Source organism: Podarcis tiliguerta, assembly GCF_965153285.1.
Source record: "Podarcis tiliguerta genome assembly, chromosome: 14".
NCBI classification, from domain to species: Eukaryota; Metazoa; Chordata; class Lepidosauria; order Squamata; family Lacertidae; genus Podarcis; species Podarcis tiliguerta.
In genome coordinates this window covers 34,837,195-34,856,819 of record NC_139547.1, presented here as the reverse complement: position 1 = coordinate 34,856,819, position 19,625 = coordinate 34,837,195, and the positions used below count along the sequence as shown (strand labels likewise).

Genomic DNA, 19,625 nt, shown 5'->3' with positions numbered 1-19,625 from the left:
GTATCAAGACAAAGATACCAATTACAAAATTATAAAACTCTAGACAAAATAAGATGTAAAATCACATATAAACAAGCAGTTCTAGGTGGTCGTTTATATCAGAAAGGAATCCTTCTGATCTAGGGATATCCATCGTAGAACCCACTAAAACACCAGAATTTCATGTCCTCCTGAACTCTTTTGGCTTAAGAACCCCCCAAGTTAGCAAGCAGCCTGCAGCTAGAAACAGAAGGGGAAAGGCCATAGGTCAGAGTATAGTATCAACTTTGCATGCAGCAGGTCTCAGGTTCAATCTCCAGGTAGGGCTGGGAGGGAATCTCACTTGAAACACCAGAGAGCCACTACTAGTCAGTGCAGACAGGATTGTGGTAAGATGCTCTGGTGATCTCACTTCATATAAGGCAGCTTCCTTTGAAAAAGAGCACCTGCCGTGTCTAGAGCAAAGCTGTTGTCTGTCACTGTTGAATGACACTGCTAGATTGCTCTTTTAAGTCCTTCAAGCCTAGTTCTGTATACTCTGACTGGCAGAGGCTCTCCAGAGTGTCTCTCCCCAGCACTACCTGGAGATTTCAGGGATTGAACCTGGGACTTTCGGCATGCAAAGCTGATACTCTTAACATTATTCAGAAAACACAGAGTTCTAGAGCTGACAGAGGAAAAAAAGAGTAGGAAAATGGAAACAACTTTAACTGGGTTGCCTTGCAACAGACAGGAAGAAAAACTGCCTGTCATTATGGGATCTGAGTGTATAAAAGTGTGATGTGTATCTTCAGTTTTAATACAGGAAAAACATAACATTGTGCTCTATGAATCAAAAGTAAGGGGAATGTTAGGCTTAACATATTTCTTTTGATTTAATGGCTGGTGAAGGAGAGAAAAGAGAATATTGGTGGGGAGAGCTTAGAAACACACAAGTAACATTGTGTTACCAAGAAAGGTTTTATTTCCTTTTGCCAGTAGCTTTGTTAATTGCACAAGAAAAAAAATCATTTCTTCTGTTTTTGCCATTTAATCATCACCACACATCCTATTCTGAATGACAAACGTTAATTAAAAACAAGGCAAAAAATTAAAAAAAAATTCACAACCTTAATTAACTATAGATCGGTCATTGAAGGAGAGGGAATTAAAAGAAAACTGCTTTTTCTTACAAGCTTTCCACAAGTGTCACATTTTTTTTTTCTCTTTAAAAAGGAAGGATCCAAAATAAAAAGCAATTGCTAAAACAGAAATCCCCATTAAAAAGTAACTTTACAGTATTGTCAACAATATTAAGACAACAATGACCAAGCCAGTTCAATCACACAGTCTTGTAATCCAAGCTTCCCCTCCTGCAACATCAACAGCTGGAATCTGAAGGGACCCACAAAAAAAGGATTTTGGAGAAATTGGCTCCTGAAGGTGAGAAACTGAATAGAATGTATAGCGAGTCTTGCGGCCCCTTAAAAAAAACCACCACAAATATATTGTGGCATAAAACCTGTGGGCCATAGCACACTTCTGACCCGTGAAAGTTTATGCCACAATAAAAGCTTTAAGGCACCACAACTCGCTCCCATTTTGCTGCAAGAAATGAAGGCGGCTATTCTTCTGAAGTGGCATTTGAGACTGCAGAGTGCTCGGCCCACCCTTGGCTTCTATCTGAGAGTGTTCTCGGCTGTTCTTGGTTTATCAGTAACTGTAGAGTCCTGCAGGAAGAACCACACCCGCTAGCAGATCTTTATTCTCCTTGCCAAAGAAGCCACAAGATAGGCCTTCAATACAAGGGGTTACAGTTCTCTGTTACTCCTACACCCAGCGTAGTTTGGATTTTTCGCTCCAAGGCAAAATAAAGTGTACTGAAGTCTGCTGTTTCTGTTTACACCTTTTAAAGTTTTCTGAAGACAGCCTTTATCACAAGATTAAGAAATCCCCCCCCACACACACACCCTGGACCTCTTTGGGATAGTATCTTAAGATCCTTGCAACTACTTCTATCATTTATAAATCACGCTATGTGAAGACTGCAAAGTATGTCCTCCAAAATTGAACTGCTCTTTCTGCAAGATCCTAAGCTGTCCTAGCAGGATCCAACAGGGAATCCATAAACTCACAACTGTTGTGTGCTCATTTCCACCGCTCATCAAGATAAAATTTCAGCACAGTGCAAAGAGCAGTCTCTGATGGCTATCTATGGCCAGAGATCACACAAGCAGGAATGGAAGACCCTCGGGAGAGAAGGCTTCCTCAACCTGGTACTCTCCAGAAGATTTTGACTAATTCCCATCATGATGGCTGGAGCTGATGGGAGCTGTAGTGCAAAACACCAGGAAGGCATCAGTTTGAGGAAGGCTGCTCCAGAGGAACACTTAACTGGTTCTGTTTCCTTTCCCAGGCCGACTGCTAAAATACCACAGAAGTAACAAGCAACTAGAGGAGTGTGGCTTTTGTTTTTGTACTGGATCTACAAATGTGAAGGTCCTGATCAAGGTAACGTTCTGGTCCATGTGGTATATTCACTACAAAATGTAAGTACGGGTTACTGTGCAGGCTGGGTCTGTGCATATTAGGGCTCTACAGCTGCAGGACACCCATGGAAAATGTGAAATCTGATGTGTGAACAGCAAGGGGTGTCCATCCTGCTGCTTTCCAAGTGTGAACACGGGATTCTCTTCCAAGACTAACAATGAGTTGATGTACTTAAGACATGGGGGCATTTTCTCTGCTATTTGTACGGCACCCACTTTGTATATCCTTGTATTCCATTTTGAAAGTTCAGGAGCTGCCAGAGAGAACTAAGGACTGTTCATTTGACACCAGCCATTTTTCACATGGAAGCATGTGGTCAAGTTCTGTTGGGCTCAAAAGCTCACCCTCCCTCAACGGCAGCTCTGGTTGATTCAAATAGATTTATTTGAATTCTCTGGGACCCTACTTGACTTCCAGTGAGACCCAGCATGGTAAATGGCCTCAACAACAGGAGCCATTCCCCACTTCCCTTTACTAGGTTATTTCCAAAGCACGGGTACTTGGCCAATCTGCTGGAGCACTCACAACTTCACCAACAGATGACAGCATATCAATTCAAAGCTTGTTGTCACTGCCATTCATGCAAGCAGAGTTTATTAGGCTGTATTAAAGTTCTTGCCAACAAATAGGCATCTTTCCTCCACTTTTACAGAAAGGGAAACATGGAAGTCAAGATTCTGCGTTCAGATTTTAGGTCTTCCTGAAGCCACTTTCTCTTACCTTGCCCAATGGCTCTCTGGCAATATGAGAAGAATCCTAATAATCTTTGCCAACACTAACAGCCACAGAAGATCGGGTGCGTACACACTGTGCATGCTCTCAGGACATAAAACCAAAGGAAGACCCCAAAGTTTCTACCTTCGCTCTTTAAAACACATCCCAGTTCATTTTCTGAATTATAAAAAGCAATAGGGTTTTACAGCAATATTCAAGACTGGATTAACCTTTCGGGAACTGGAGTCTTTTTAAAATCAACAATGGGGAATCTGTGCCCTCCAGATGCTGGGGGACAAAAATCCCTTTGTTCCAAGACTGCCTTGGATTTGGAGTTCAACAATGCTTGGAAAGCCAAAGGCTGTTCTAAATGCATTTGGCATATCCAAGTGCCACAGGCATATGCTAGATCCTGTTTACACTAAAAACTAAGCTGTCTGAATGGGAAGGGCCATGGATGGAGCCTGTTTTGGTTCTCATAACTAATTCCACTGAGATACTGAGGTGGGGAATATCCGAAACTACAATGTTAATTTTAGCCCTGTCGCCTTCTTGATTGTGACTGCTTTCCTCCTAGGAAAAAAAAGAGGAGCCAGGTTCCCAGGGTCTAGACCAGGTGTGGGAAATCTCTGGCCCTCCAGATGTTGCTGAACGACAACTCCCATCACGACTGGGCCACTGATCTTGCTTGTGGAAGCTGTAGTGCACCAGCATCTAGAGGGCCTGAGATTGAGCCACCCAGGTTCACAGGCAGGTGAGACAGCCTTCTTTCAATTGTCCCTAGTGCATAAGAGAGGACAATGAACACATTACCCACAGCAAATAAGTGAAACAGCAGTTAAAAACAAACAAACAACCTCTTGAGGACACTGGTACAAAAGTGAACACCAGAAGAAGCCAAGCAGCAATCTTCCTGGCAAGAGTCACCTCAGGGTTTGAGATGACCTGCAGCCAATTCCATTCTGTGACTCCGAGAATGTGGTATAATTTGTTGTCAAGAAGGCAATGATCCAAGCCCTTTCCCTCCTACTCTTGCTGCTGCTGGCACAGGAAGGCTTGCTGTAGAATCTGCCCTTGTGGCAGATCCCAGGAGAGTTTTTGTATTTTAAAAAAGGAAAAACAATTGAGGAGAGGTGGGGGGGAAGAAAAAGAGAGAAAGACAGAGAGACAGAGATGGACTGGTCCAGAGTTAAAACCCAGTATTCATCATCATCATCATAATTAATAATCATGGTATTAACAAGAATGGGGTAGCCTAGTGGATGTAGGCCCTGTACACAGCAGACATGTCATTGTCAGATTGGTCCAATGCTTTTGCTCGTTTGTAGACCTGAAGAAAGAGAAAGGCAATAAGAGAGCAGTCCTTTCAGAAAGCAAGTATTCTCATAATACTATTGGTTTCCCACTAGAATACAGAACTGCCTCAGCAATATCTATAAACACTTCCCTTCAAGGAATGCTATGTGAGTTGGGGAATTGGGGTCACAGTAGCTCACTATGAGGAAAAGCCTGCTGGCCAAAATTAGCCCCAACAAAGCTTCCCCCACAGGAAAGATGATACTGTGTCATGTAAAAGAGCCAAAATATTCCATTAAAATATAAACTTTCAACAGCCATAAGCAGTATTAAATCACCAAACTCTAAACCAGGATGGGCAACCTGTGGCCTTCCAGATGTCGTTAGACTTCAGGCCTGCCAAGCATGGCCAGGGATGATGGGAGTTGAACAACAAATGTTCTACAGGTTTAATTTCAACCATGAGAAGCCAAGGCAAACAAAAATGTTTTACAATGCTTTGAAAAAATGGCTGAACCCCAGAGGACTTGGCAAATCAAGGGAAGAGTGTCATAATCAAGGGGCACCATCAAGATCACCTCCGTATAAGTGCCCGCTGTCTTTTAAAAAAAGGTGTGTGTATGGAATTATCAAGAAGATCAGGGTTTAAGAAGTCTGCTTAACATGGCAAGCGTGCAGATGTGAAGGCCCATTAAAAATAGGTGGAGAAAATGGTCGTTTCCCATCCACCTCTTTTTCCCAGCCATCACTTATCTAAGCAAGTGTGATGCATCCCTCTGGCGAGGATGGTGGGTGGTCCAGCCTATTTCCAAATTTTGAAGCTAAGGAGGGTGGGAGTCCTTTGCCAGTGAGCCATACCTCCAAAGTTGGAAGACTGGGGGCTGCGTGGCCAAGGCACCCAAAGAGGCTTGGCCATGCAGGGCCAAAGTGGCAACTCCCCTGACCTTTACAAAAGGGGTATCAGGAGCTCTCCTAAAGATCAAACTGGAGAAAGAGAGGAGGCCTGGGCAGCACACATACCTCATTGGCTGCAGCTGCCATGGGAGTTGGGTGGTTAACAGAATCGCCTAGTGCAATGGCTAATCTGAGATCCTTCTGGATGTATTTCAGGTAGAAATCTGGTTTAAAATTTCCTTGCAGGATGTCTGGAAAAAAAGAAAAGAAACAAAACCCCAGGTACATTTCACATTCCACTTTCCCAGCTGCTGACTTGCTTTCTCTCTTCCCTTGCAGATTTCACTAGTGCCAGAATCAAACCTAGGACACTGCTAAACTGTGACCCGCCCCCAAATATGGACTTCCTGTATCACCCCATATTTTTAAAAGCCTGGCTGTGAAGACAGATGAAGTAGCAACAAGCATGCAATGTTCAGTAGATAAAATCTTTGGCTTGGATGTGGGAGTGTGAATTTGCAGCAAATCCATCCTACACTACACTAATGGAACAGTGAATCCAGAAGCAATGCTTATCTCCTCCCCCCCCCCCCCCCCCACTCTTTGAACCCCACTATGCAAGTGTTTGGTGACACTTAAAAAGAGATACTAGCTTTCTGGTTAAGAAGGAAAGATGGGAGAGAACTTTACTTTGGCACTTCTGGTCCAAGAAGATGCTGGCGAGCTGTCCCTGGTTGAGGATATCCAGAAGAGTCTGCTGCGACTGACCAGTCACTTGAGCCAGAGTTAGTCCTTCTGCTATTGTGGCCATGAAGCTTCCTTGGACCATGTTCACAATGAGCATCATCTTGGCAGCGTTGCCCACTTCCCCTGTGAGAGAGGCACACACTGTTGGACAGCTCTATATAAGGAAAAAAACAAGAACCTGCACCATGCCCACTGACATCTAAGCCGTTCTGAAAGACACCCAGTGAAAGCAACCATATCTTCTGTTTGGGGTGGGCGGGCTGAATCCCAAATATGAATGCGTGCATGACAGCAACCTGGAAGCGGCCAGAAAAGGGGGCATAACAGGGGTGGGAGCATAGTGGGCTTATGGGTGCGCCGCAGTTGTGCACATGACTCCTTACACAACCCTTCTGCAAATCAGGGGTTGCCTGTATCACTGCTTCAGAGAGACTCTGGATTCCAAAACAATTTTTTGACCACACAGTTTTATGTTCTCTTGCCTAAACTTGCTGAGGGGAGTCTCACCTTCCTATTCCACCTCTCAGAATGGAGATACTGATAGCAAGGGTGGACAACATGGTGCCCTCCAGATCAACTCCTGATTACTGGCCATCAGCTGGCCTGGAGCTGCTGGGAATTTTAGTTGAACAACAGTGTGGAGGACCACAGATTGCCTATCCTTACTATACAAATCGAGGCACCCTAAAGCCAACTTAATTCAGTGGGCTTAAACTCTATTCTGCCTATGATCAGCCTACTATGATTCTCTTCAGCTCTGGGATGGAAGGTATTACCTAGAAAAAAAGAGGTTTTCCCCATTGCTTGGAAACAACTACTGCAGTCTTCATATAAGCCCCTGTCACCAGCAGCTAGTATCACCAGCATGCCATCATTAGAGAGTTGTTGGTTCCCTGAAACTGGTGCCTCCAGGAAGCGACCACCCCTGGATACGATCACCTGGAAGAAATGAGAAGAAATGTCCCAATTACATACACATGGGGCACACACATACTGCACCAACCAAGAGGTCAAAGAGGAAAGCTACACCTTGAAAACCATCAGGAAATACAGGAAACCCCAAACACCTATTAATGACAGGAGCACCCATGAACTCCCTCTAGCTATTGGGATAATCTGCTGTGGTGACACTAAAGTTGAAAACACATTATATTGGCTAATGTTGAGTATGTCAGCAAGAGACTATTGACAGCGCAGCTACTTTTGAGGGAACTGAAAGGTCACATCAATTTAGGGGCAGCCAACTTGGTGCCCTCCAGTTGTTCGTGGACTCCAGCAGTATCTGGAGGGCACCACACTGGCTACCATTTCTTTAGATCAAAGAAAAAGTTCAGAGATCCTAAGGACAGTAGGCAGGTGCATGTGTGTGCAAAAGGGCATACAGTTTGCAAGAAGGAAATGGAGACATGGAACTTTGACATGGAGAGAACGTGGTACAGGGAGGTGAGGCACACTTTCACAAATCATTTGAATCAAAAATCCGAATCTCTGTTTACAGGTCTCAATTTTAGTAAGCTTGCAAATTGCCTGGCTCTTTTAAGGCAGAATTTGCATGTAGCAGAAAAGGAGTGAATGAACACCATCCTGAAGGAGAGCTAACCCTATTACATGATTTAAAATAACACCAGGTACTCAGTTTGCAATGCTTACCTGAGCCAGTTCTGTAACAGTGTCTGCATCCACGGTGGACATGTCCACGTAGCACTTTCCTGGACGTATACCCTGGAGAACTCCACTAGGACCAAGCACCAGCTGTGGGAATAGAAGAGCGCCAAAGCAATAGGCTGTCTGCAAAGGAAATCCACCTGTGCCAATGCTAAAGGGCCTGCTGCTAACAATCTCTGCACAAGGGCTTGCTGAAAGTGCCCACATGACTTGAGTGGCGTCAACATTATTTACCTTGTAGGATGCTGCTGCTCACTTTAGACAGAGGATAGTTTTAAGGAAGCTCTAACAAAGGACCAGGAAGATGATGGCATTACTGCCTTGGGCTACATTTTCTCTCTATCTTGGATAAGGGATGTCTGGTTGAAGCTCCATTAGGATGTGTTACTATCTGCATTTCCAGGCAGAGGGGAGGAACTGGACCACACAGAAATAAGACTAGTTTCTCACAGCCGAGCATGCGCACAAATCTGCAGTGCTATACTGTAGCACCTGTATAAAACAGAAACTCAAAAGGAATCCAAAATTCATGCAGCCCAACTTCTTACTCAAGGATGAAACCTCCCATTCTATTAACTTCACAGCCTTGCAGTTACATATATATAAAACAGCAAGGGTAAGATTTGGTTTATTGTGTTGACATTGTAGGGCTCTGGATGGGTGCTGGTTATGACAGCAGGCCATTTTAAATGATATGGGGAGGGAAAATCCTTTTTAAAAAAGGTAGGAGATGAAGAGTTGCCTAACTCCTGGGCTAGATGGACTTGGTCTGACCTGGCACAATGGTAGCTTCTTAGGTCCTATTAGGAGGAGCAGATCATACATTTTGTGTTACTCTGCTTCATATACACTCAGCCACACAATTATTTTTGTGTATTTTATTTGTATTGTGCATTCGTTGAGTTGTATGGATAACATGAGCTTAGGTAGGACCCTGGAGCAAAATCACTTAATAAATAGAAAAATATATTTAACTGTGCCAGGGGATTCTCTGCTGCTTTTCTGAGATTTTGCTAAGCACAGATAACAGTTTTCAAGCCTACTCTTACAGCCACATAAGAGCTACAAAACTTGCAGCACAAGCATTTATTCCACCCTCTATTAGTAGTCTCGGGTTTTAGGAGTGTGCTACTGGGAAAGCACACACCAATTAAACTCCATCTGACCTCAGCCTTTGAGACCGAGGTTCAAGCTCCACCTCTTGGTGGTCTCATCCAAGTCACTCTCAGCCTCTGTTCCTCAGCTGTAAAATGGGAACAATAGCAACCTCTCACAGGGTTGGCTACAGCTATGGAAAAGTCACAATAAAGTTATCTAAAACATTTTAAACTGTGAAGTGATACAATTTGCTTCTGTGGCTGACTGTGGTTATCCAATCCCACAGCGCGCACAGTCCTTTATTTGTTTTATATATTGCCTTTAGACTACAGCCTTCAAAGAGGATCATGAAAATTATAAACATACACTACATCAGCAACCACACAAAATGAAGAAAACAAAAAGCAAAAGTAACCAGCTCTGCCCAAATCTACTGTGAACTATTCCAGTCATTTGACAGCAAAGCTTTTAGAAGATTAAGCATTTGGGCAGACAATGTCAACACACAGCTGAAAAGACAGGCTGACCTTGTTCTAAATACTAGAGCCATGTTTTGATACTCTGATCACTTTCCACCCATGATTTAAAACTGGGAGGCACACCTCACTCTTAATTCTCACAATTTCTGTTCCCAGAACAGCAGCCAGGCTTCCTCCTTGAAACTACCACTACCTCCTATTTCCCCCTTCCCAGTCAAGGCAAGACAACAGTGATGCTTCTGGGCTTTTCCTGCATCCTTCAGCAATTGCATAAGGGAATCCTAGCACACACTTATTCCAACTGAATATTCTGATACTATTCAAATATTCAAATTCTAGCATGTCCTTATATATATATGCTAAGTAAACAGTAAGGAGGGTTAATCAATGTTGCATGGGCCCTCACTGCTATAAGGAGCACAGAATGGAGGACGCCTCCAGTCTACTAATTTTTTCAAGGCACACTTCAGCCTCTCTTGCAGTACACTAGCATGCCCTGATGCACAGTTTGGGAATTACTGTACCAGGCAAACTTTTGGGCATCCATTATAGGAAGCTTACAATGAGGAATATGATTTCTGCACTTTCTTGGCTTACAATTAAAGAGCTGCAGAGATTCATGTCTAGAATCAGTGGAGGGATTCATTCATCAGGACTCAGTATATTTTGGAAGAGTTTTTGGTCATGGAAAGTCAGTGCTGTGTACAGCACTGAGAGAAAGGTGAGAGCGTGCAAGAAAAAGAGATAATCCTTACATCCTTGGCTGCCTTTGGATCAGATACGCAGGCGAAAGTGATGTCACAGGTGGAGACCACTTCAGCGGGGGTTCTTCCCAACCTTGCCCCCTCCTGGATGAACAAATCACACTGCAAAAGTCACAGACCCAAATGTAAGAAATGGAAACCACTGAATAATAAAGGTCAAAGCTGGCTTCGCTCTACCAGGGACCCTGATGTGCCCATGGTTAACTGAAGAGGATTGCATCCTGGACCACATTCACATGAACAAAATGAAACAGGGCTAGGCTATTTAGAAGAACCTTGTTTTCTGGGGTGTGGAGATCACGTTCAGTGATGTCAGGTTCTCTTCTCTGCTTTCTAGAGTGGTTAGCTATTCCCTTACTTTAGGCAGTGCATTTCAAGGAGTACTCCAAAGACCCCAGGAGTTCCATAGCAACTTATCAGGCCCTCAGCTCAAGAGGCCAATGATAGCAGGCTACCTTCTAACAGCCAAACAGGTAGCAACAGCTAGAGCCCAGTTCCAAAACACAGCCCATGTGGGCTGGTGGGGAATAGAAAACCTCACCTGTCCTGAATGACAGAAGACAACCTGCTACTTTCTGCTGGTGGCAGTAGGTGGGGATGGGTCCTGGCACTAGCTTTCATCATCTCTGTGTGGGCACTGAACATTTGGGCCATTCCCCTGCTGTCACAGGCTGCTAGATGGTAGCTCTGAAACCAAGTCTGATTGCTTTCACCCCAGAATAAGGGGGGGAGGGGCATTGTGTGTTTGATTACTGCTTTTAAGAATCAGACATGCACACTATCTCTCACTCCACTGTGCTCAAGCAATCTATAGACTAGCCATTCCAGCTGGCTGTAGCAGAGGGGCTTCAGGGTCCACTCCATTGACTCTGCTGAGACAGGCTGCCACTGGCCTCCTCTCATTCAAATCTTCCCATTCAAAAGCTATTTATGTGTTCACTACGAACTGATGCCTGAGTCGGCTTCTCTTCCCTCTTGTGTTGTATCTGTTAGGTTGCAAGCCTGAAGGGACTGGCTTGTATGCTACTGATCTCATATACAAGCTATTCCAGGAGCCTTTTTGGCTGAAGGGCAGGGTAAACCAACGCTTCAAATAAATAAATCCATCTCCAAAAACTTGATACAAGAATGATGTGGGAAGAGCTGTTCCAGAGATCAGAAGGCAGAGCTTCTGCTACTAGCCACAAAAATAGCACAAAATGAGAGGAAAGAACATGAAGCAGAGGGAAGGAAAATGTTACCATGGCTACTACGTTCTGGTGTGGTAATTTAAGCTGACTTTGTCACAGCAGTGGTGGAGCTCAGAAATGCATGTCTCAGACGTGACTGACAGAAAGGCATACTTTTTGTCTAAATGGCTTCTCCTCATTACTATACTTCCAAGCTCAGTGAAACCCCACTGTTCACATTTGGGAGGATGGCTTAAGGTCAGCCAAGCTGAAAGTTGCCAACGCTTCATAATGAAGTTTCTCTGCAGATGCATAAGCTTAGACTAGGTGACTAAGATCATGTATGATATCGCCTCATACTTCCCAAAGAATGAACTCACCTTTTCAGCAGTCCGGTTCCAGACCGTGACAGTGTGACCCATTTTTAGTAAGTTGGACACGATGCCACTCCCCATCAGGCCAAGGCCAAGGAACCCTATCCTGGGGAGGAGAGAAGGAAGTTTGTAGCGTTGGAAATTTGCATAAGGGCTTAATGTGAGGTTGGAGATATAGAAGCAGAGGCTCTTCGAGGCCTTGTGGGGTTCAAGCTTCATGGAAACAGACATACAGAGGCAGGCAGCAAAGTGCGTAATTCATAGTAACAGAGGATTTATTGAGTGAGCACCAATGTTCTCAGGAGCAGGAACACCAAAAGGATCACATTTATATCCCTAGCAAAGAGCCAATGGCTGACAGACATCAAAAATCTGCTCTATACAGCATGCCTAAACAAGCAGTCCAGACTTAAGAGACATTACTTTCTGCTCAGGCAGATAAGAGAACCTCATCCTAGGAGGACCAAGAACTGGGTGCACAAAGTCATACTCATTGATAGCACAAAACGGACTAGGGCGGTGCAATGAAAAATGTCTTGGGTCTGCTTGTGCAAGGTCTAAATTAGAGTACAGTTCAGCAATGACTGGGCAACTCCCTCTCTTAGCTAGTTTGCCTCAGAAGGCTCAACACAGCATTTGGTATCCTGGTGCACAACTCACAGATCAAAAGTCACTTATGTTTTTGTAAATCTTTCTGCCATGCCACTTAAATAGAATTAAGTGCCTGTTTAAGCTACAGTTCACATGTTAGCAGCCACTCTGGTTTCATGCTTAGGAAAAGCCACTGCTAACATGCAACATTCCTTATCCAAATTAGTAAGGAGGGGAGGGGGGTATTGGAAGAATTTTGGTTGAGAGGGCCCTGCATGCACTTTAAGTAAACTATAAAGAGGCAGTGGCAAGAACAAGGGATACCAGAATGGAACAAAGACAAATTACCCTTGGAACCTTACAAAGAATACAAGTGACTGTTTCCCTCCTCAATTAACAAAGGCGTTTCAAAACTGATCTTAATAAAGCTAACACATTTTAGCTTTCTGTATGTCTGCTGTTCAGTTCTCAGCTGGCAGCACTTGCAATGCTTAACTAAACCACCATGAGAGACTTGCGGCAAGCCACTGCTAAGACATTTTCACACTAACAGAGCCCAACCCAGAGGGACGCATTGTCTGCTTCCGAATTGCTAAGGGGAAAGGGTTTACCTGAATACTTTCATTGTTATATATTAAGTTTCCCTTCAGCAAGCCTGAAAAACGGACATTCCGAGACAGCTCCAGCGACAAACAGGCCACAGCCTGTTCTGGATCGGAGCAGGAGGGAAATTGCTTCCGAGAGCGAGGCAGGAAGTGCAACCGTAACTCCTGTCACTCTAGAAAGGAGGGGGGGGGGAGCACAGGAAGTGCCAGAGGACACAAGTGTCACAGAGTGCTGTTCTTGGAAGGTACAATGCTTCCGGCCTCTACCCATGTGTCTGGTGGTTTGGGGTTGGTGGTTAAACAGATTAGGCCACCTGACCTGCCTTGCAGGACAATGCTTTCACCCACATATAGACTAGGCAACTCCCAGCACATTCATGCAACGACCCTAGAGTTGTGTTAAAAGCAACTTTCATTTTTCAAAATGCCTTCATCGGACCAGCAGGCAGGCTCATTACGATATCCAGGAAGTCTTGCTAATTTTATTTATCATAGTTTGATCATGCTCTTCTTCAAGAAACTCATTGCTTTTGACTTTCTTGCATCTCTTGGAGGCTTTTTTTTTTTATTATCCTGGAAGGCCTTTGCAGCTATTTAAATTTCTAATGTTTAGACTAGCCAGTTACTTTAGTGATTCTCTGAATTGTTTTTAATGGTGTTTAATGTTTCGTTGTACATCACCCTTATATTTTATAATATGGTGATACAGAAATACTTTTATAAAAACACAAACTCACTCAACCATTCCTCTTTTAACAAGCCTTCTAAAATCTTTATCCCAACTGGTATCTGCTTTGAATCTGAATTAGTTTTCCATATGTGATCTTATTCTCAACTGCTGTAACACATATAACTATGGTGTTTAAAAATGTTTTATATATGCAATTGCCGTAACTGTTTACATATATGTATCATATGTGTTATATTGCAAATTGCTCCTTAAGCCAACAGGCAGACACGGCAGCCTTCAGAATCAGAGGGAAATGAAAGAAAAGGAGGTTCTTACTTCTTGTCTGTGGGAGTGATGCTGCCATTGATAGCCGTGCTGTCGGCTGCCTGGATAGACGTGGACCCTGTTTCCTAAGGGGTAGAAAAAGCACAGCCATAAAAGATAATTTTACTTTACAGAAACAGGCAGTCTCAAAACTTTAATGCAGGCAAGTGAAAAAGGAAGTCTGCTATACCTCTTCACACACCTTCAGCTTCTTTGTGATGGCTTGGTAGCAAACAGCCGGCTGCATAGAGAGGAAAAGGAAAATAACAAATTTTGGGGAAAACTCTTTTGCTGTCTTGCAGGGCAAGTAGACCTATATACTCAGCATGAATAGACAATTAATTATGATCAAGCCAGAGACACCCCACCCTACTTTCTGTATGAGAAAAACAGTTCTTAGGCTCAACACCTTCCCTCCAGGGCAATCCCAGATAACACTTTGAACTCATAGGTGAAGAACCAAGCTTAGAAAGATCTGGCAAAAAAAGCCCCCAAGTAAATAATTATTGCAGGAGAACAGCTGCAGGTCAGTGGGTAGAGCACTTGCTTTGCATACAGAAGGACCCAGTTTCAATCACCAGCATTGGAGAGCAGCTGCCAGTCAGTGGAGAGTCTAGGCTTAGGGTGATACTGAGCTAGATGGATCAATGATCTGGCTCAGTATAAGGCAACATCCTATTTCCTGCTCCCCAACCATGCTCCCTTAGGATGGAGGAATCTTTATGAAATGCATGTGGGGTGAAATAAATGACTGTTATATCCCTATAGCTGCCTTATGCGCAGCTTCTGGTGACCTGCTCCAGGAACTTTTAAAATCATACCTGTCCCATATGTACAAGTGAAAAACTGCTGTTCCTCAAGGAAATCTGAGGATGTCATGGCTCAGCTTTAAAGGCATTTTCACTTATGAATGCCAAAGCAAAACTAATGAAACCTGGCACAGAGACTTCAACTCCTGAAGTGCCACAAGCAATGAACTCATCAGCCAAACCTATTGCTCACCTTCTCTGTCTGGCTAAGCAGGAAGTGATGGAAATGAGGGTCGCCATCTTTCACAGGCTGCAATTGCAAAGAGGCAAACTTAGAAACCAAGGCAACCAAACTTCAAGTCTGAAAAGCCTCCACACACATTTTAATGGGTCGTCACTTTCTGAATTCTGAGGAGACTCCTTGATGTCTGCCACAGACTAGCAAGAGACTTGTTTTTATCTCTGTACCTAATACAGGATGTGTGTCAAGAAGTTATCATTATGCTTGGTAATAGAGGTGGGAATTAAGAGAGTCCAGGAGAGGCAGGCTGGGGAGTTCAGCTCAGAAAGAATTGGCAGGAGAAGGAAAGTAATTTCCAGGACATAATACACACAATAGCCTCTTCAGTGAAAGCCACCCATGGCAACATTATGGTAGGCTGCTTGAAAATGACTCCTTGGGATATATTTAAGCTTGTGATATATCCCATAAAAGCACTTTCCTTTTAAAAACAGGACTCATCTGAATGTATTGGTTTCTAAGTTGCAATCCTAAGCACACTATTAAGCAGCAAGCAATTTACTTTTGAGTAAACATGCTTAAAATTCTGCTACAGGTCTGTGTTCTCAATCTTTTTTTTTTTTAAAATAAGTCACTTAGGAAGCCTTTTTTTTTTTGTCTGAAGAGCGGTTTATTACTCGTTTAAATAAATCAGGTAAGTACTACCCATTCTAAGAGCATGTTCATGTTAGATGGAAATCATCAATTTAAGTGAAATGTTTCTGATAAATATTAAACGGTGAGGGACACAGTTTGCCAACTCCAAAAACCAAACCTAAGGTGATATCTCAGAAACTACTTTGACTACTTTTTTTATCTTCTGCCTCTTGGCACCAGCCACTATCAACTCTTCAACTAATAATTGGTGTTGACTGGTTATCTAATCATCCTTACTCCTCCTTATATTTTCTACCAATGGTCACACAACAAAGAGAAAGACAAGATTCAATTGGCATTGCATGAACAGTGTAATAGGTTTTGATGTTCGTCATCACTGCCTCTTTCCATATGAACCAGCCCAGATACAGAGATCATCCTCTGAGTCCCTTCTTTGTGTGCTTCCTCCACGAAAGGACCAGAGGGTGGAAACACAAAAATGGGCCTTTCCTGTGGTGGCTCCCATTTTGTGGAATGCCTTTATTACCTATCTGCAGACGCCAGGCAAAAATGTTTCTCTATAACCACATATTTGGCTGCTTAACATTCTATGGCTGTTTAAATGTGTTTGCAGGCGGGAGATTACTGGTTTGTTTTTGTTTTATTATATATTTTGGGTTCACATTTTGTGTTTTTATGTTGTGAACCACCCTGTGATCTTCGGATGAAGGCCGGTATACAAATCTGACTAATAATAAATAAACAAGCAAACAAATAATTGTGATAAATATACAAAATTTGGTTTGGAAGGAAATTTGTATTTAAAAACCCTGCAAGCCAAATGCAAAGATGTATTTAATTTTTTGTGTAGTTTGGCCCTCAGAACTGAGCAATGAAGGGTAGGAGGGGAGGGGAAATTGCAGGGAGAATCACGTGACAAGACTTCTATCAGCCAACAATTCCATGAGTTCTATCCCCTCTCTGCTATTGGACCTAGTACAGGAGTAGCCCATGTGGTGCCCGCCCCTCAAGGCATTGCTAGACTATAACACCCTTCATCCCTCACTAGTGGTTATGCCGGCTGGGGCTGATGGGAGTTCAGCAACAGTGGAGGGCACCACATTGACTAACCCTGCCCTACCAACTTTGCCAACTGCTGCATTCTTTATAGGAAGTCCTGCTGCCAGAGGGCTGTAAAGTGGTAGCCCTGGAGCCCCAGACAATCACCTGTGCTGCTAAGCTTCTACCCTTACCTCCTAGCTTATGAGTATTGCATTTCAAAGATCAAAGAGGCAACAATGAACATACTGAGCTATGCAAAAAGCAAATTCTGAACATGATGTGTGTTTGCCTTTGGATTCTTTCCTCTTTTCTTTCTAGGACAGACCTGCATGACTTCCGTGTTGCAGGGATTTTGCCTGGTAGTGTGAGGGGTCATTCTTTACTATAACTACATAACATTGGAGTCTAAGGGGTGGGAGAGAATAGGAAATTTGAAGTTGAGCATGCTAGTGTTTCTGGCAAGGAGAAGAGTGGTATTTTGCTCTGCATTGCTTCACTTTGTGGGTCTCATCCCCATTTCCCAAGTTATTTTCTCTAGCCGCCAAAATGATGAAAGACAGGAGCATTTCTGTTCATGTTCACAAGTTATATTTTTGCATTTGAGCCACTATGTTCATAACGTAACAGCTTTTTTTTATATATTTCCAAAGTGAGTTTCTCAGAACACTTTACAAGTAAACAGGGAATAAGCCTTACTGAAATAGATGGGCCTTACTTTTGAGTAAACATATGTAAGAACATGCTTATAGCTTGCTTCTCAGGCCTGGCATGCCTAGTGCAATAGTAATCTGAGACCTTTAAATACTAGTAAATGCACTGTTCATGGTATGTGATTTAAACCATTTTAAAGTGCTGCCCTAAGAAATGACTTATATAAAAATATATTTATTATTTATATAAATTTAATTTAAAAATGTTTTAAGAAGCTAGGGCATAGCTATTAGACTAATTAAACTAGGCTATTAGATGAAGACTACTATTGTCATCTTAAGACTGAAAGACTGCAGAATGGGTTTTGTCAGGAATGAGGAATGGCCGGATCCCAAGCTCCTCACACACACACACAACCCGACCATTTTGATAGGTAAACAGGGCTACACAACTGTCAATCACCTGACATCACCATGGCACCAGGTGACCCAACTTAAAGCACCAATGCATGGAAAAGTAACGCCTCTTCTACAGTGGGCTGGTTTGTATGCAACCATAAACTATGGTTTGGTACTATGTACAAGTGCTGGAATGAGCAAGAGCAAATCATCTTCTCCCATGCAACCAGAAGGCCTTCTATAGATTTGAAATCTAACTTGTCATCACAATATAACTGAGGTTTAAAACAAGCTTTGATTAAATTGAGCAAGCCAGCTTCATAATCCATGGTTAGTAGTTGGTTTGCTCAGAAGCTCACCAAAACATCTTTAAACCACAACGCCTGGTTTGCACATAAACCAGGTTTCAATGGAAGCAAATCTAAATGCTACAGAAATCCTTTTCTTGGCTGATGGTGAGTCCAAGGCTTTATTCAGGTTTGTTTCAGTTCATGCTAAACCATGGTTTAGTGTTATGTTAGAACGAGCCTAGTGGCTCCTCCTCTTGTTTCCCTTCGCCCATATGAAACAGACAGTAACCAGGGCAATGCAGAGATGGGTACAGGAATAGGGACAGTAAGAGAGAGGAGATGAAGTAATACAAGAGGTGAGTATTTGAAACTGGAAAAGGGGCATGATGCAAGTCATGCACATAGAGGACTGGAAATGGAAGAGCAAGGAAGGAAAGGGTCTCTTGCACAAAATATGGGGAACCAAGCCTTCCATTAAGAAACTCTGATGTATGCAAAGTAGAGGATTATTGTGCTCCACCCCACTGTGCTTCGTACAACAGCAGAAATGCTAGAATTTTTTCCACTGAGGAAAAGACAAAGAATTAAATCACCTCGCTTACACTCGGTGGCCATTTAAAGCCAGCCATGGTGCCAGTCATCATTCTCTTCACTGTGCTCGATTCAGGGATTGTCAGATCCTGTGAAGCAAGGAGGAGATTGAATAAGAACAAAGTTTACGGACAGAATCCCAAAACTCTGTGCACAGGATATTTGAATAGCAGCTAAATGAATATGTAACAAATATAATGAAGCATATTTTCCTCTTCCACATCCCCCAATCACTCTTTGGAAAATGTTGCTTTTACAAAGGAATATAACTTCCAAAATTAAGTAGTGGAACGTGCTTGCAAAATGGCATATGAAAAACTCTCAGTGGAAGAAAGGGGTTTGCGCTAGGAGCAAATGGCTGGGCTGGTTAGGAGAGTGTTATCTCTCATGTGCAAAAAAGGAAAGGAATGAATGGTGAGGAAGGGTCCATCTGTATTCTATACACAGAGGACAGAGAAGTGTTGACTCTACAATAAAAAGTGTTCTCTTTCCCAAGGTCTGAGCTTATAGTATTTGGTGAAAGTTGGGCAAATAATAGACCAGAGATAATTTGAATTCTGGTAACGTACAGTATTTTTTTAAAATGGGTTAATTTATTGATTTGATTTAATTTCTGTTATATCTAGGAACTTGGGGTGGGTGGCATGGACAATAAATCCAATAAAAGCAAATTAACCAAAATAAGCAAGGACTTTTAGCAGCTTCAAGGTGACTCAAAGCAATCAAGCAATAATCCATGCAGCAAGATCCTATTGTAAACTTGGAAGCAGGTCCCCACCCCACCCCCAGGTTCACTAAGACTTACACCCTATTAGGTGTGCTTAACATCATGAACGTAACATAATCAATGCACATGACAATGATTCAATACATGCTATCCAGTAAATTTCACAAGCCAGAATGACATTTATTTCCAAGAAGGACTCCCTCATCTTATCTTATTTCCCTCTGCCATTATTGTCATGGAGAAATGTACTGAGAACACAGTGCATCTCAGCTTGCTCTTCTACCATTATTAACCTCTTGTTTTATATATATATATATATATATAAACATCAATTTGCATCCCTTTCCTTGACTCAAACAGAACCCACCCTTCACCTCTAACC

The 19,625-nt window shown here is 42.9% G+C and overlaps 1 protein-coding gene across 37 annotated transcripts in view; it reads right to left on the bottom strand.

The window, feature by feature from the left end:
- Positions 1-920: 920 nt before the first annotated feature.
- Positions 921-19,625, bottom strand: part of GLYR1 (glyoxylate reductase 1 homolog) — a 41,333-nt gene continuing 22,628 nt past the window's right edge. For 3 of the 37 annotated variants that reach the window (XM_083414167.1, XM_083414176.1, XM_083414177.1), the window contains 11 exons: positions 18,519-18,605; positions 14,901-14,957; positions 14,089-14,139; positions 13,911-13,984; positions 11,715-11,814; positions 10,157-10,267; positions 7,810-7,911; positions 6,936-7,098; positions 6,103-6,282; positions 5,539-5,663; positions 921-4,552 (listed from right to left, as the gene is read on the bottom strand). In XM_083414167.1, coding sequence (XP_083270293.1) covers positions 4,478-4,552; positions 5,539-5,663; positions 6,103-6,282; positions 6,936-7,098; positions 7,810-7,911; positions 10,157-10,267; positions 11,715-11,814; positions 13,911-13,984; positions 14,089-14,139; positions 14,901-14,957; positions 18,519-18,605 — 1,125 coding nt within the window. In that variant the 3' untranslated portion in view covers positions 921-4,477. The remainder of the gene's footprint in view (positions 4,553-5,538; positions 5,664-6,102; positions 6,283-6,935; positions 7,099-7,809; positions 7,912-10,156; positions 10,268-11,714; positions 11,815-13,910; positions 13,985-14,088; positions 14,140-14,900; positions 14,958-18,518; positions 18,606-19,625) is intronic. The other 34 variants (XM_083414199.1, XM_083414181.1, XM_083414184.1 and 31 more) reach the window with 16 other exon arrangements.